General features: G+C 44.2%; 1 protein-coding gene across 1 annotated transcript in view; it reads left to right on the top strand.

Moving 5' to 3' along the window:
• Positions 1-13,972, top strand: part of Tg (thyroglobulin) — a 180,168-nt gene that overhangs the window by 24,966 nt on the left and 141,230 nt on the right. The window contains 6 exon segments of the mRNA XM_021183215.2: positions 12-221; positions 1,369-1,523; positions 1,741-1,897; positions 3,672-3,887; positions 10,406-10,555; positions 13,132-13,302. Of these exon segments, the coding sequence (XP_021038874.2) occupies positions 12-221; positions 1,369-1,523; positions 1,741-1,897; positions 3,672-3,887; positions 10,406-10,555; positions 13,132-13,302 (1,059 nt within the window).

Genomic DNA, 13,972 nt, shown 5'->3' with positions numbered 1-13,972 from the left:
TCTGCTCCTAGGCCCACAGTGTCCACTGCCATTCTCTGGGTCAGATGTGACTGATGGAGTGATCTTCTGTGAGACAGCCTCTAGCTCAGGAGTGACGACTGTTCAGCAGTGCCAGCTGCTCTGCCGCCAGGGCCTCCGGAGTGCGTTTTCACCAGGGCCACTGATTTGTAGCCTGGAGAGTCAGCACTGGGTGACTCTGCCACCACCCCGAGCCTGTCAAAGTGAGTAGCAGTGGGGAGACTCGTCCTTCACTCGCAGGGCTATTGTTAAAGAGGCTTCCTGCCACTCAAGTCCAGCCTTTTCACGTCAGGTGATCAGGGTTGGAGAGCTGGTCACATGGAGGGAGCACTGCTTCTAGACGGAGCAGACTAGATTTTATTGGTGGCTCCATAGAGTCAAATGACATATGGGAAAGTTGACATTATTTTAGGTTCCTTGTGGTTACTTGGATTGGGAACATATTTAGCTGGTGGCTGCCCTTGCTGCTGAGTTAGGGACCATATATAATGTGCTCTGAGCTTCCTGTGTAACTACAGTGAGCCCTAACCTCTCTCCACATTCACCTTGCTCTCCATGGAGAATGCCTGGCAGGGGAGAGGTCCAAGACCTCTGCCAGGTGAGCATCAGTATCTGGAGTAAATGCAGGACTCTTCCTATGTGCAGTTTCTTCTGTTGTCATAGAGAACCCAGTCAACTCAAGTAAAGACAAGCCCACCTACACATGCAGTACTGTTGCGGTAGCATGGGTTTTTTGCCAAGTCAGACTGTGAGTAGCCCCAGACAAACTAGACAGCAGGGACTTTATACTTGACCTTCCTGGGGGCAGTGGTAGGCAAGGTATCTGACGTGGAGACCCACATTCTGGGAGTGACCTACATCACAAGACTGTAACTGACTGCCAGAGTGTCCAGGATAGAATTAGGGTTATAGAGGGTTCTCATACAGAAAACGTTTAAGATGTGGTTTGAACAAATATGTGGCCTGCCCCTTGATTATGACAGAGTGATCCCAGCTGAAATTAAGATCAAGTCAACCTTCATTCAACACTGAGCAGCATTAGAGAACATCCACTCCTATCCTGCTGAATTATGTGAGATGATGGTATTTATATGCAAAGCAGTATGGGAAACTTTCCAGGGAGAATGTCAGAATCCCTATGAAGAGGCAACCTGATTGAGAGAGAGGAGCAGCTCTCAGCTTGCTGTGAGGAGGCTCAGTGATTCAGAGTTAAAGCAGTGAACCAGAAAGCCAAGGTTTATGTGCTTATGCTAAATTAGGAGGGACTATGTAAAAGGGAAAATAAATCTCCAGGAAGAAATCCTACAGACCTATTGCCCCAGCCCACTGACATCTTGTGCTTGGCTGCAGGGCCTCAGCTGTGGCAGACCATGCAAACTCAAGCACACTTCCAGCTCCTGCTCCCACCAGGAAAGATGTGCAGTGTTGACTACTCTGGCTTGCTGCAGGCCTTCCAGGTCTTCATACTGGATGAGCTGATAGCCCGTGGCTTCTGCCAGATCCAGGTATGGGCCAGCCTTTCAATCACTGAGGGCTTGGTCTAAACTCAGCATCATTGTCAGGGAGCCTCAGATTGGGAAGAGGCTTTTTAGTACCCAATCTTCAGGAGCAGGATGGTGGAAGATTGCAGGAAGTAACATAAGCCTGGCACTCCTGACACATACTTGATATCAGCAGCTTCTTGTTCTATGTTCCTAAACCAAGATGTCTCTCTCCATGCAGGTAAAGACATTTGGGACCCTGGTTTCCAGCACTGTCTGTGACAACTCCTCGATACAGGTGGGGTGTCTGACTGCAGAGCGTTTAGGAGTAAATGTCACATGGAAGTTACAGCTTGAAGATATCTCAGTGGGCTCACTTCCAGATTTGCACAGCATTGGTAAGTTTACCTGAACTGCTGCCTTGAAGATGCTGGGCAGCCTCATCAAGCCTCAGGCTCCTCCTACAATGAAACTGAGGAAGGCCTAGTCTATTCTCATAATAACACAAGGAGAATTCTGTTTAGCCCTTGTAAAGAGCTAGTTGCATATTAAAAAGTATGTAAAAGTTACATTGCCTGGTACTGGAATCACAGGTGGTTGTGAGCCATTCATTATGGGTGCTGGAATTTGAACTCTGGTCCCCTGCAAGAGCAATCTGTACCCTGAATCCACTGATCCATCTCACATGGGCAGCACAAACAAACTAGTTTAATAGATAATTACTAGATAATCAATAGGTTACTAGAAAAAACAGAAGACATGAAACTGGGGAAGTGGGTGGATGGTGTGAGGTTAATCTGTGAAGAGTTAGGAGGAAAAGTTGTGGATGATATGATTATATTGTATGAACATCTTATAGAGTTAGTAACTATATATATATATATATATATATATATATATATATATATATGCCAGTAGAGTTCTGGTCAATAGGGCTAGATAGCACCATAAACAACAGAAAGCCTAAAGACTTTTATGTAGAGGTGAGATGGATAGATACAGTATGAAGGGAGATTGGTGGAGAAAGGCTTACAATTATTGGCTTACAATTTATATACCACCCACTTCTACTGAGAAAATGCCTCAGCATATTGCCCCTTTAACTTTGACAGCTGTCTGTGATAGAGACAAATTGAGTGACCACAAATGCCTAAGAAGAAAGGGCAAAGTGAACTGTGTGAGAGCTACCATGAGTGTGTGCCTGTTTTCTCTGAGCTTTCTGGTAGGGTGGGGAGTAACCCACACATCTCTAAGTAGGGTCTGGAAGTTAGCTCCTGCCTCTCCTCTGTCATTCAGTGGCCAGACACCCAGTAGTAACCCAGACTACCTGGTACATGACCTCTGTTCTATGAGTTCTTAAAAAAACAAAACAAAACAAAAAACCAGAAAAAACATGTCTGGAGAAGAATCTGGGAGCAGGCTACAAGTCTGTCATTCTATTGACTTTCTGATGTCACCTTGACAATAATACACTTAGCATTTTGGATCAGCGGTTTCCATTTGGGTCAGCCTTCTTCTGAAAAGGCCTGGATAATTTGGGAGTGTTTGCCCTTGTAAAAGCATGAGATGTCTGTCCCAGCTTCAATGTGAGAGCAGTGATGTCTTTGGCATCAGGCCAAGCCCAGTTTGCCAGTGGGAGGTTGCAGCATGGATGATTTCTGCACACAAAGGTCTGCCCCAGGTCCTTACAAGGCATTCTTATGCTTTCCCCCTTAGGACTCCATAGCCTTCCACATATTTAGCAGAATAGTAAAAGCCACATTCCCAACAGAAGGGCATACCTTTCTTGTGCATGGTCCTTCCACATACACTATCCTTTGGGATCCTTCCCACCTGCAAACAAAGCATTCCTAGACCTTTTGAGCACTGAGACTCACAGGTGGGGTGTGGATTACCTGAATAGTGCACGCCAGATCATGGTAATTTGTATTCTGAACCAAGAGGGGTCAGTTTGGTGCCACAAAACCTGAGACTTATGTTAGAGTTTTACTTGTGCATGTGGCTTTGAGTCAGCCATTCACATTCTCTAAGCCCAGTCTGTCCTAATGAAAGAATTTGTGATGTCCATGTGTCCTTTGTGTCAGGCTATTCTAGGCAGCCACACACCAGCTATCCCCTGTGCCGCTCAGGAAACGATGAGGTGATGATCTCTGGCTGGTCTCTGTCTTACAGAAAGGGCGGTAATGGGCCAGGATCTCCTTGGGCGCTTTGCAGATCTGATCCAAAGTGGCAAGTTCCAGCTTCACCTGGACTCCAAGACATTCTCAGCGGACACCACCTTGTATTTTCTCAGTGGTGACAGCTTTGTCACCTCTCCCAGGACTCAGCTTGGATGTTTGGAAGGATTCTACAGAGTCCCAACCACCAGACAGGATGCTCTGGGCTGTGGTAGGTACTAACTTCCCTCTAGACTAAGGTATAGAACCTCAGGAGGCTTCAGGAAAGGCCACTGTACTCTGGGGTAATCATCAATGTATTCAGTCCCTTGAAAAATGGACAGAAAATAAGTATTTTTCTGTGCAGTTTTCAAGGGAATCAACTCATTAGCCATCACTGTACCAAGGAAGGAAGGAAGGAAGGAAGGAAGGAAGGAAGGAAGGAAGGAGCCAGTGTGTAACATTGTCCTTTCTGTTAGTTCTTCCTCAGCTTGAATATAGTGCTGGGATCCTTGTGAGAAGAAAGCCCATGTCTCCCCTATACCCTGGCTTGACATTTCTTGGTTTTATTTTGGCAAGATGTCATCTCTCTCAACCTTTACATAGCCATTTGACATCCCACTCTACTCTCATGGAGATGAGACCTGCTACAGGTTGACTTGACAGGTCTTGCTCTTGCCCATGACCATCTTTGAAGACCATTTTCATGAGACTGCAGCTGCAAAAAAAAATGGAAGATGTGTCAGCTTCCTGTCACTCTCTTTATTATCACTCCTGACTCAGTTTTTTTTTTTTTTTTTTTTTTTTAGTAGTTCAGGAAGTTGAATTGTAACATGGGTCTCCTTGGCTAAAAGGTATCAAGATATCTTCAGGATTTGTTCTTCCTAAAGGCCCTGAAGGGATCTGATTCCATCAATTTCTCAAAGTCAGACACATTCTTTGGCCGTAGAATCCCTCTTTCATTGTCAAGGACAATGTGCCATTTAAGAGCAATTTTAATGACCTACAGCTGGATACTCCAGGAAACTTCCACAGCTGTGTGGTCCATCTATTTTTATTTAAATTCCACCTATAATTTTAATTTCCATTGGCCACATAGCTAATATAACAGCTTCCAAGGATAGGGATGTGGTGGTGTGTGGGTAAGGTGGCAGGATCATTTTTCCATCATGAAAAGATTCAAAGGTTTTATGATGGGATGGAAGCCTTCCTCCTACATGGAGTGAATTGGAGAGTGTTTTTATTGAGCTGAGAAGAGAATGCTTTTTGTTATTTCCCTCCTAGTTATATTAGTTGCAAGACAAAGCTACATAGACTTTCTAAAATTCTTGCCAAGTGAATATGAGCCACATCCTAATCCCAGCACAGAGTACAGAAGCATTGCCACTCCCAATTGGTATTTACTGCAGATATTACACTCTGCATTGTGAGTTTGCAAGTATCTATTTCACAGGAAGCCCTGATGGCAGGGCCTTTCCCCACCAGACAGTCAGAGATAGAGGATCTGTTAAATGGACTTGTACAGCTTGAACAAGCTGCTTCCCAAAAGGGGCTTGAAGTTACCAAATCCAGTATCAATGGGTGAGGCATTGTAGCTTGTCTTGGGACAGAACACATATTTTGTCTTTCCATCTACTTAGAGCTACCCAGACAGGAAGATGAGAAGTGAGAGAAAGAGTGGATGGTGGCATCTACTAAGTGGGGTCCCAGAGAGGGCATCTCATACATGCCAGCCACTGGGTTCTCAGATTTGACTTTGCAGTGTCCTTAGCTACCTGGATGAACACCATCGAGTTGGTGTGTGGATATATATATATATATATATATATATATATATATATATTCACTGTGTTCATTTTATGACACACAGGAGTAAGAGGGAAACTGAGAATCCAATTGCAAGTTTCTTCTGGAGTGCTTAGTCAATAGTGACTCTAAGCTCCTATCACCAGGAGATTGGGGGTTAGATGGGATGGCTTTGCCTAAAGGAAAAACTTTGTGTGGATCATGTGTGGACCTGGTATCAGAGTAAGAAGGGCTTCAGCAAGCCCTCTTGAAAAATACAGAATGGTGCCTGGGGAAGAGGTCTAAGATCAGGCTTTGCCCTAAGCTTTCTTACAGCCCTTTTCTGTAAAGGTCTAGAACTTGTAGCTTTCTGGGACATTCAGCCAGGTCTTAATAGTTGAATTTAGTCACTGTGGAGAGTACAATGTGCTTCAATTCTAATAACCATGGATGTACTGAAGCAGAAGGCCAGCCTCATTTGCTCTATGTACTGCAGTTGAGCAGCTTCACTTCAGCTCTGTCTATATTCTATCTCTCAATGGCTGTGTCTCCCTACCTTTTCACAAAGGATTTCCCACCCCACCATCTAAGCTTCCAACTTTCTTCAGACTGAAAGACCCAGAATGAATTTACAAAGGCTGCACAAAAAGACTTGTGTTTTCTGCAGTATCTGCATCTGTGACTATGTCTGAGAACCCCCAGTGAATTTCTTGTATGTATGGGAACTTGCTGGCATTTCTGTAGAGCTGGGTGTTTCCTCCATCCTCTCCTATGAGCAAGGTTTGGAAGCTGAGGCATACAGCTCTATATACACTTAGGACATTGTCTTTAGAATCAGACATGCCTGGACTTGAGTCCTGGTACCAGCAGCTTTTTGTCCCTGAACCACGGAGGTCATTTGTCCTCCCCTAAAAATCCTGAACTCCACGATGTAGAGTACACCGCTCTGCCTGTGACCAACCCTCAATGAGTAGCCCTGATTTTAGTTGGCAGTGTAGACATGCGATCTTGGCTCTATCTGCTTCCAGAGCTTTGGTCCCACCCTGTGCATCACACCTCTCCCTTCTCAAAAGGGGAGTGCTAAGTGAAATCATACCATCTAAGATTCAGGCTTCTCCTTCTTGGCTTTTCTCCTTCTAAAACACATCTGGAACACAGCTGTGAAGCTGTGGAGCTACAAGGCAGAACATTGTCCTGGGGAGATGAAGCAGGGTTTTTTTTTCTCTGTCATCTCTGAGGTCTGATGTAAGTGATTCTTGATTGTGCAGTGGCTTGGGTGAGAGGAGCTTCCCTTTCTTGTAATTGTATGGACATGGTCATTCCGACCCTGGGAACTGGTGCTGCTAGGGATAATAGGGAGAAGAAGCTTTGCTGGTGGTTTTCTCAGGACATGTCTGTTCACTCTCTTGGCTCTCTATATTTTGTGGCTCCTGTGGAATTCCCTGCTGGAAGCTTCATTTAGAAGGGATCACAGAAAGATTGTCAAGATTTTTCATTTTTCCTTGGTCTGACATTAATTTCCACTTACCTACAATAAGTTCATTTTTTTCCGTCTCTACAAATTCTCATAATAGAACTCGTTCCCTGTGGACTTTCTTATCTGACAGATGTTATGTCTTTCCCTTCATCCTTTCCTCCCTTACCCCTTTTCATCCATCTGTCATCCACCCACCTAAGCTTTAAAAATCTAGCTATGTACAACCCCCATACCACAAGTGCAAAGCAGCAAAAATTTACATGGTACCACACATGATTGGACCATAGGACTGTGGTATAAAGTGCTGTTTAAGGCAGGCAGAGAGGTATGTTAGTGCAGCAGGTGCTGTGTGGGGTCTGAAAAAGTGAGCAGGAATTGGTGCTAAGATAGGCAGATGGGATCAGGCTCTCTGTCTTTGTCTTTCTCTCTCTTTCTCTCTCTGTCTGTCTCTGTCTGTCTCTGTCTCTGTCTCTCTCTCTCTCTCTCTGTGTGTGCGTTTATGTGTTAGGAGCACAAAAATGAAGGCTATTGCAGAAACTGGATGGAATAGTAAAAAAGCAATGAGTCTAAAAGCCCACTGGCTTTATGAGACAATGCCATGATTTCTATTGCTGAATAGAGTCTGTAGGGGAACATGGCAAGAGGTGACCCATCAAGAAAGATAGGATTCTGAGAAGTATAGACAACAAGTTTGAACAACCAACAGAACACCACAGAAGAATTTTGAGCTGGAGAGTGACACAACCAGAAAGACTTGACAGGACTTATATGAACTTCTTAAAAGGTGAAGTATTCTGATGTCTCCCAAAGATACTTTTCCTCTTTGCAAAAGTATGACCTGTCACTGCTGGGGTTGAAAGAAAGACGGGCAGGAAGAACAACATAACTCAACGCCTTGAAAGCTCTAAACTCAAATGATCAACTCTTGTATTAAATAGAGGAGGCACTTGTCACAGCTATTAGTAATTCTGGCTGATGGATTGGAAGGTGAAAGTGAGCATGCAGGGGCCATGGAACACGTACATTTCCTGGTCTTGAGAGGAGCCACGTGCTCAGGAAAGGATGATGGTCATCAAGGCGCTACCTCATTATAATCTACAAAAGTGCCCTTTACATGGAAAAACTCTTTATATCAGGGGCAGTCACAGTGGTGAAGGAGCATGCATACTTCTCAAACTGACAGGAGCCTGTGGTTTGATAGCATCTCTCCAGGTCTCACTTTCCTGTCTTCATCAGGACTTCGAATAAAGATAGCAGAGCCAATTACATTGGCCAGGAAGCATTAGTTTCCTTTGGCCCCAAATTTACAGGTACTTTCTTGAAAAAAAAAATGTCCCAACCAATCATTATCAATCTGACTCAAAGAAGTAGTGGAACTGGTGCTCAGGGAAGTATACTCACTGTTAGTGTAGACTGGAAAGTACTACACAGTTTCCAAGATGTGGCTGAGTTTCTGATTTACTCTGAGGTAGCAAGAATGCATGCAGACCAAGGATAGTAACTCTCAGAGCATTGGCTCCATCTCACTGTGCTCCACCTTGCTGTGCTTACTTTTTGTCATTTAATTATCTTGCTGCTAAGTCAGAAAATATGCCTTTCTCATAGGGCTGTGAGACAACACATGAAAACAGCTGGTGCTGTGCCTGCCACGTGTCATAATTTCACCCTCTCCCCTTCCAGGAGAGTGCTGTAGCAAGTGATGGCTGAGCACTCCAGGCCCAACCTTCTCACAATGGGAATAGATACTCATTCTTAGTGGTAATCATAGAGGAATTTAAGTCCACCAATGTGGCTACTCTGGCAAGGGACCACATCCAAAGATCTAGGCTGTGTGATCTGGCTTGAATGCCGACATGTCTTTACTGCATACCTTCAATCCCAAACAATGAAGGTAAAGTTAGTTTGTATAAGGAGCTCCCATTTTATAGGGTAAAACTCAGTTGTTGAAGTTATTTGACAAATTATTATGAATACAACCGTGACTAAGAAGGGAAAGGGAAAAGATCCTCCATGTTTTTCAGAGCCAACAGAGTCAGGGTGGCCAATTCATGCATTGCTCTACAATGGATCTCCTGAGGACTCTAATTTTAATACCTTGTAAGATATACATCTTTGTAGTTGGAATTCTGGTTTCCTAGAATCCCACTGTCCAATTAACGTGTGCATTCAGTAAATAACTATTACTTTTACTTTTAGTGAAGTCCTTCCTTGTAGCCACAATCAACAAGAGAAATTAGAAGGGACTGAAGATGTTAGAGCAACAGAAAGCACTTGGTACCAGCAGATCAGCAGTGTAACAGTAAGATGCTGACATCCAGCAGGGCAGTGGTGGTGCAGGCCTTTAATCCCAGCACTTGGGAGGCAGAGGCAGGTGAATTTCTGAGTTCGAGGTCAGCCTGGTCTACAGAGTGAGTTCCAGGACATCCAGGACTACACAGAGAAACCATGTCTTGGAAAAAATAAAATAAAATAAACTATGCTGACATCTAGCATGACAAATTAATGAGAGATCTTATCCTCAGAATTTGGGCTTTCAGAGTCAATTAGAAACCAAAAGGCCCAATAGCAAGAACCACTTTTAATGTAGTCTGCTGGGTGCTTAATTTGCCCATCCTTGTCCAGTATAAGCAGCACTGTTAGTGACTGACCCACAGGGACATTGGCCATAGCAGTCAAATGAGATGGCACTAAGTTTCTAGAATTACTGGGGTTGACTCATAGAGAAAGTAGCATTTGCACAGAGTTGGCTACAAAGAAGGATGACCTTAAAAGTAAAAGTAATTGTTACTTGCTGAGGGCACGCATGAGTCTGGCAGTAGGTTAGATTCTGTATGTGTATGACTGCTATCCCCCACTAAGTACTGTGGACTCCATTTCACACAGGATAAAAATAAAAGCGACTTTAAGGGACCCTAAGAACTATACAGAAAGTGGGGCTTCACCCAATCTACCTACACTTTCAACTCTTCATCACATCCTTAGATTTGGGATGCTATGTTTGGGCCTTATTTGTCTCCAGAAAAATCCCACTGTCTCCAGATCCATCTGTCATGCTCATCTCCTTTGCAATCTCAGCTCTGGCTTGATTTGGCCTTTCTCTTGCCATTACACCTTTGAACTTGCTGTCTACACTGTTTGGTGCTTGGCTCCCTTTGTCACTCGAGTCTCTAGTGTTAACTTCTCAGAGGCTGTTTCTTTTTAATGTGCTCCTAGCTTGTCTCTTATTTTATTGGATCCATCCACATCTGAAGATTTTGTGACGATTCCTACACAAGTCCTTAGCTTCTGAAGAGAAGGCCCTACCTGCTTTCTTCTTAACTGGCTCCCTAACTTTTGAGCCCAAGGCTGCCCACTTTCCATTAATTTCTAGGCTGATTTTTCTCATATAAAAATCCTAGGCTGATTCTGGAGTTCTATACATACTCTTAACCCTGTCTGTGGCCATAACACAAGTTCTCACTCTGATGTCATCTTTGTTTGTGCCCTAGTGAAATGCCCTGAAGGAAGCTTCTCTCAGGATGGGCGATGCACTCCTTGTCCTGCTGGCACCTACCAAGAACAGGCAGGCAGCTCAGCCTGCATCCCATGCCCAAGGGGCAGAACAACCATCACCACTGGAGCTTTCAGCAAGGCCCATTGTAAGTTCTTCTTGGACCACTCTGAAGGAGAAGCCTTCCTCACACAGAGGGCTGTAGCACAGCTGCTCAGCATCAGCACTAGAGATGTTTGAAGGCATATCTCTCTTCACTCTAGAAACTATCTCACAGCAGCTGGATGCTGAATAGCATCTACACATACCCCACATCTTCCAGAAAACAACAGCAGCCTCTACTCCAAGTTGTGACAACCAAACAGTTGTGACAACCAAACTTGACTTCAAGAATTACTGTTTCTTGGGTGGTGCTGGTGGGGAGCAAGACTTTCCAGTGTTGGGAACCACTGGGTGATCAAAGGCCATTTTCTGTGAAGGCCAAGCTCCTGCCAGGCTCCAGGCCAGGCATGTTACCTGCAAAATCTCATTCACTGATCCCAATTCCTTTTTCAGGTAGATAGCAAGACCCAGTTTTTTTACAGATAAGATGAAGGCTCAGATAAGTGAGATGACTTAGCTAACTCAGCTGACCTTTGACCTTAGTTTTGCCTGATTTTGAAACTTCTGACTTTTGTAAATTAACCTTATCAGAGCCAGAAGTAGAAGATGTTCCCCAACCATACTCATAACCACTGTGTAACTCATGGTCAGTCTTTTCTGATCCTGTGCTGGCCAGGGCCCCACGGACTTGGACTTCCCATGTGTCGTGAGATTTCATCTGACTGGACTACTGAATAGCCACCTAAGTATTCTTGGGTTTGCCCTAGAAAGGATTCATGCTTTGTGATAAATCTTTTTATATGAGTCTGTAATTATGTCAACACAAAGAAAATTTTATTGTTTATAATGTGAATAGTTCCAAAATTTGTAAATAAGTGATCAAAGGAAAGAAAGTCACACTCTTTGATACGGGAGGTTTCCTGGGAAATGAGGGTCATGCCAATAGGATGGTAATTATTCCAGATTCAGAATCAGAGGGCTTTCCTTTGTAGGAGTTTACCATTCCCTAAAACAGAATCTCTTCAGCATGCAATGTCCTTGACACCAGAGTACTATTTCCCCTGAAACACTCCATCCATGGTAGAGGTGACCTAGCATGCTCTCCCTATGACAAAGCAGCACTTCCTTAAAAGGGCATTTGTGTCATAGCCTGCCACTCATTGTGGAGGGACCAAGATAGAAATGGAGGGAGCAACAGACCATAGTTGAAGCTTGTAGCAACCAGAGCCAACTTGTTTCCTCTCTCCCCTTGCTAGCATGGTGACTGAAATCAAGCAGCTTTTCTTCTGTGTCAGTCTGTCCTCTATGAAACAGGTCGATGGTGCCATACTCCTAGTATACCATCTGATGCAGGGTGGTATAGCAATAGAGTGACAAGCATTGATTTATCCTGGTTCTCATGATTCAAAATCAGTGTGTCAACATGGTAGAGGTGGGGATATGGGGTAGGAGGAATAGATCTATCAAGGTCAGTTCTCTCTAGCTGCTTATTTCATAGGCCTTTGAGTATTGCATGCACAGAGACTGAGACCCTCAGGTCCCCTTTTTGCTTAAAGACAAATTCATTCCATCATGTTCCACACTCCTGACCTCATCTTCCCATAATTGCATCCAAAGGTCCTACTGTCAAATTCTATCACATGGAAGACTGGGGCTTCAGCATATGACTCAGAATAGACACAATGTCAAGTCCATAGCAAGCACAGGAGAAATATTTAAAGTGTAATAGCACCCTCCTACACACACACACACACACACACACACACACACACACACACTACTTGAGGTACTGTGATGATATTTCTTTGTAGCTGTAGAGGCTGGGGCACCATCATCAAAATTCCTCATTATTCCTCCAGAATCAAAAGCAGTATTGGTGGACTGATCTGTAGACTATGGGTCAGGGGAAGAAAGGACTTCCAGGGTGAGGCAGTAACTTGAACACAGGGATAGAGAAGTGTTCATCTCTAGATCCACCTCATACTCACAGTCCTGGATGTTGAGAGGGGGTGTCCATTTGGATACTGGGCAATGCAATGAGATACAGGTCCTGCCTTCATAGAGCTTCCATCAAATAGGAGGCACTAAGCACCTATTCACAGGGAAATAGAAACACGGACCCAGCTTACTCTTGTGAAGGAGAGGTTTCAATTCCAGGAAAAACTGTAGCATTGGACAAGACCAAGTTGGGGGTCTGGAGATGTTATAGTCTGTTCAGGCAGCTATTTCAAACTATCATAAGCTGAGTGGATTTTACAGGCAACAGATTTCTGTTTCTCACTATTCTGGAGTCTGGAAGCTCAAGATCAAATTACCATCAACGGATAATACCACAGATGGTGACTTTCTAAGTGTCCTTATATCTTAGAAGGCCTCACTTCCTACTATGATCACTGATGACTCCAAAATATGGGCTTCTGAGTCATTATGAAAGGTGCTCTATGGGCAACATGGGGTCTCAGTGGTGTTCTTTGCTGAGGGTGGGTACACTACAAGCTTTCAGCCAGAATGTGTGGGCTACCCATGTAACTTAGACATCACCATAGGGATCCTGAGATTTGGAAGAGAAGGAGGGAGTCACAGAGTCCTGTAAGTCATTGCTGTGTCCATCTGTTGTTCTAGGTGTCACTGACTGTCAGAAGAATGAGCTTGGCCTACAGTGTGACCAGAATGGTCAGTACCAAGCCAGCCAGAAGAACGGGGACAGTGGGGAAGTTTTCTGCGTGGACAGCGAGGGGCAGAAACTACAGTGGTTACAGACAGAGGCTGGACTCTCAGAATCTCAGTGTCTGAGTATGTACTGGTTATTATATCCACTGTGATTGCTGGGGCCAGGGTCTTTGGGACCTACAGAAAGGGATTACATACAGATGCCATTACTCTCCTCCTTTATTTGAAAAGTTTTTAACCTACAAGGAAGTTGGAAAGACAGTGAAATGGAAAGATCTCCTCCACTTACACCTGTTAATATTTTGTGCTTTCTATTTTTGTTGAATCATTTTTCAGTAAGTTTCAGGAATCCTATGAACATTACCCCCTGAGTAATTTAGCAAGAAAAAGATGAATTTTCATGAAAGCTGACCTGGTGAGGCCTCTTCTCTTGTAGGAAGCTTGCCTCTGTGGGTCTGGGTAGCATTGCTCTCTCAGCTGGATGCTCGGGAGCTACTGGGTATCTCTCCTTACTCCATCATGTCCTTATGGAGTGACTTAGGATGGATTGCTCATCCTGTCTTATCATCAATGTCTCTAGTCTGTTTTCTCAGATAGTACGAGAATCAGCATCATCTTGTAATGTCAACAAATACTTACAAAGCAGTACTTTAGGTCCTCATGGAGGTGTGAATGAGAAGGTTCCAGGAATGCCATCAAGTTCTCCCACACATGGTGTGATAAGAGTCTGCAGAGCAGAGAAAGGTGTGCTGTCAGAATGGATTAGTTCCCAAAGTCCCCTTGCTGTTGGTGT

The sequence above is a fragment of the Mus caroli genome, unplaced genomic scaffold (genome assembly GCF_978045245.1).
Source record: "Mus caroli unplaced genomic scaffold, Mus_caroli_1 scaffold_16, whole genome shotgun sequence".
Taxonomy (NCBI): Eukaryota; Metazoa; Chordata; class Mammalia; order Rodentia; family Muridae; genus Mus; species Mus caroli.
This window is presented reverse-complemented; position numbering and strand designations above follow the sequence as displayed.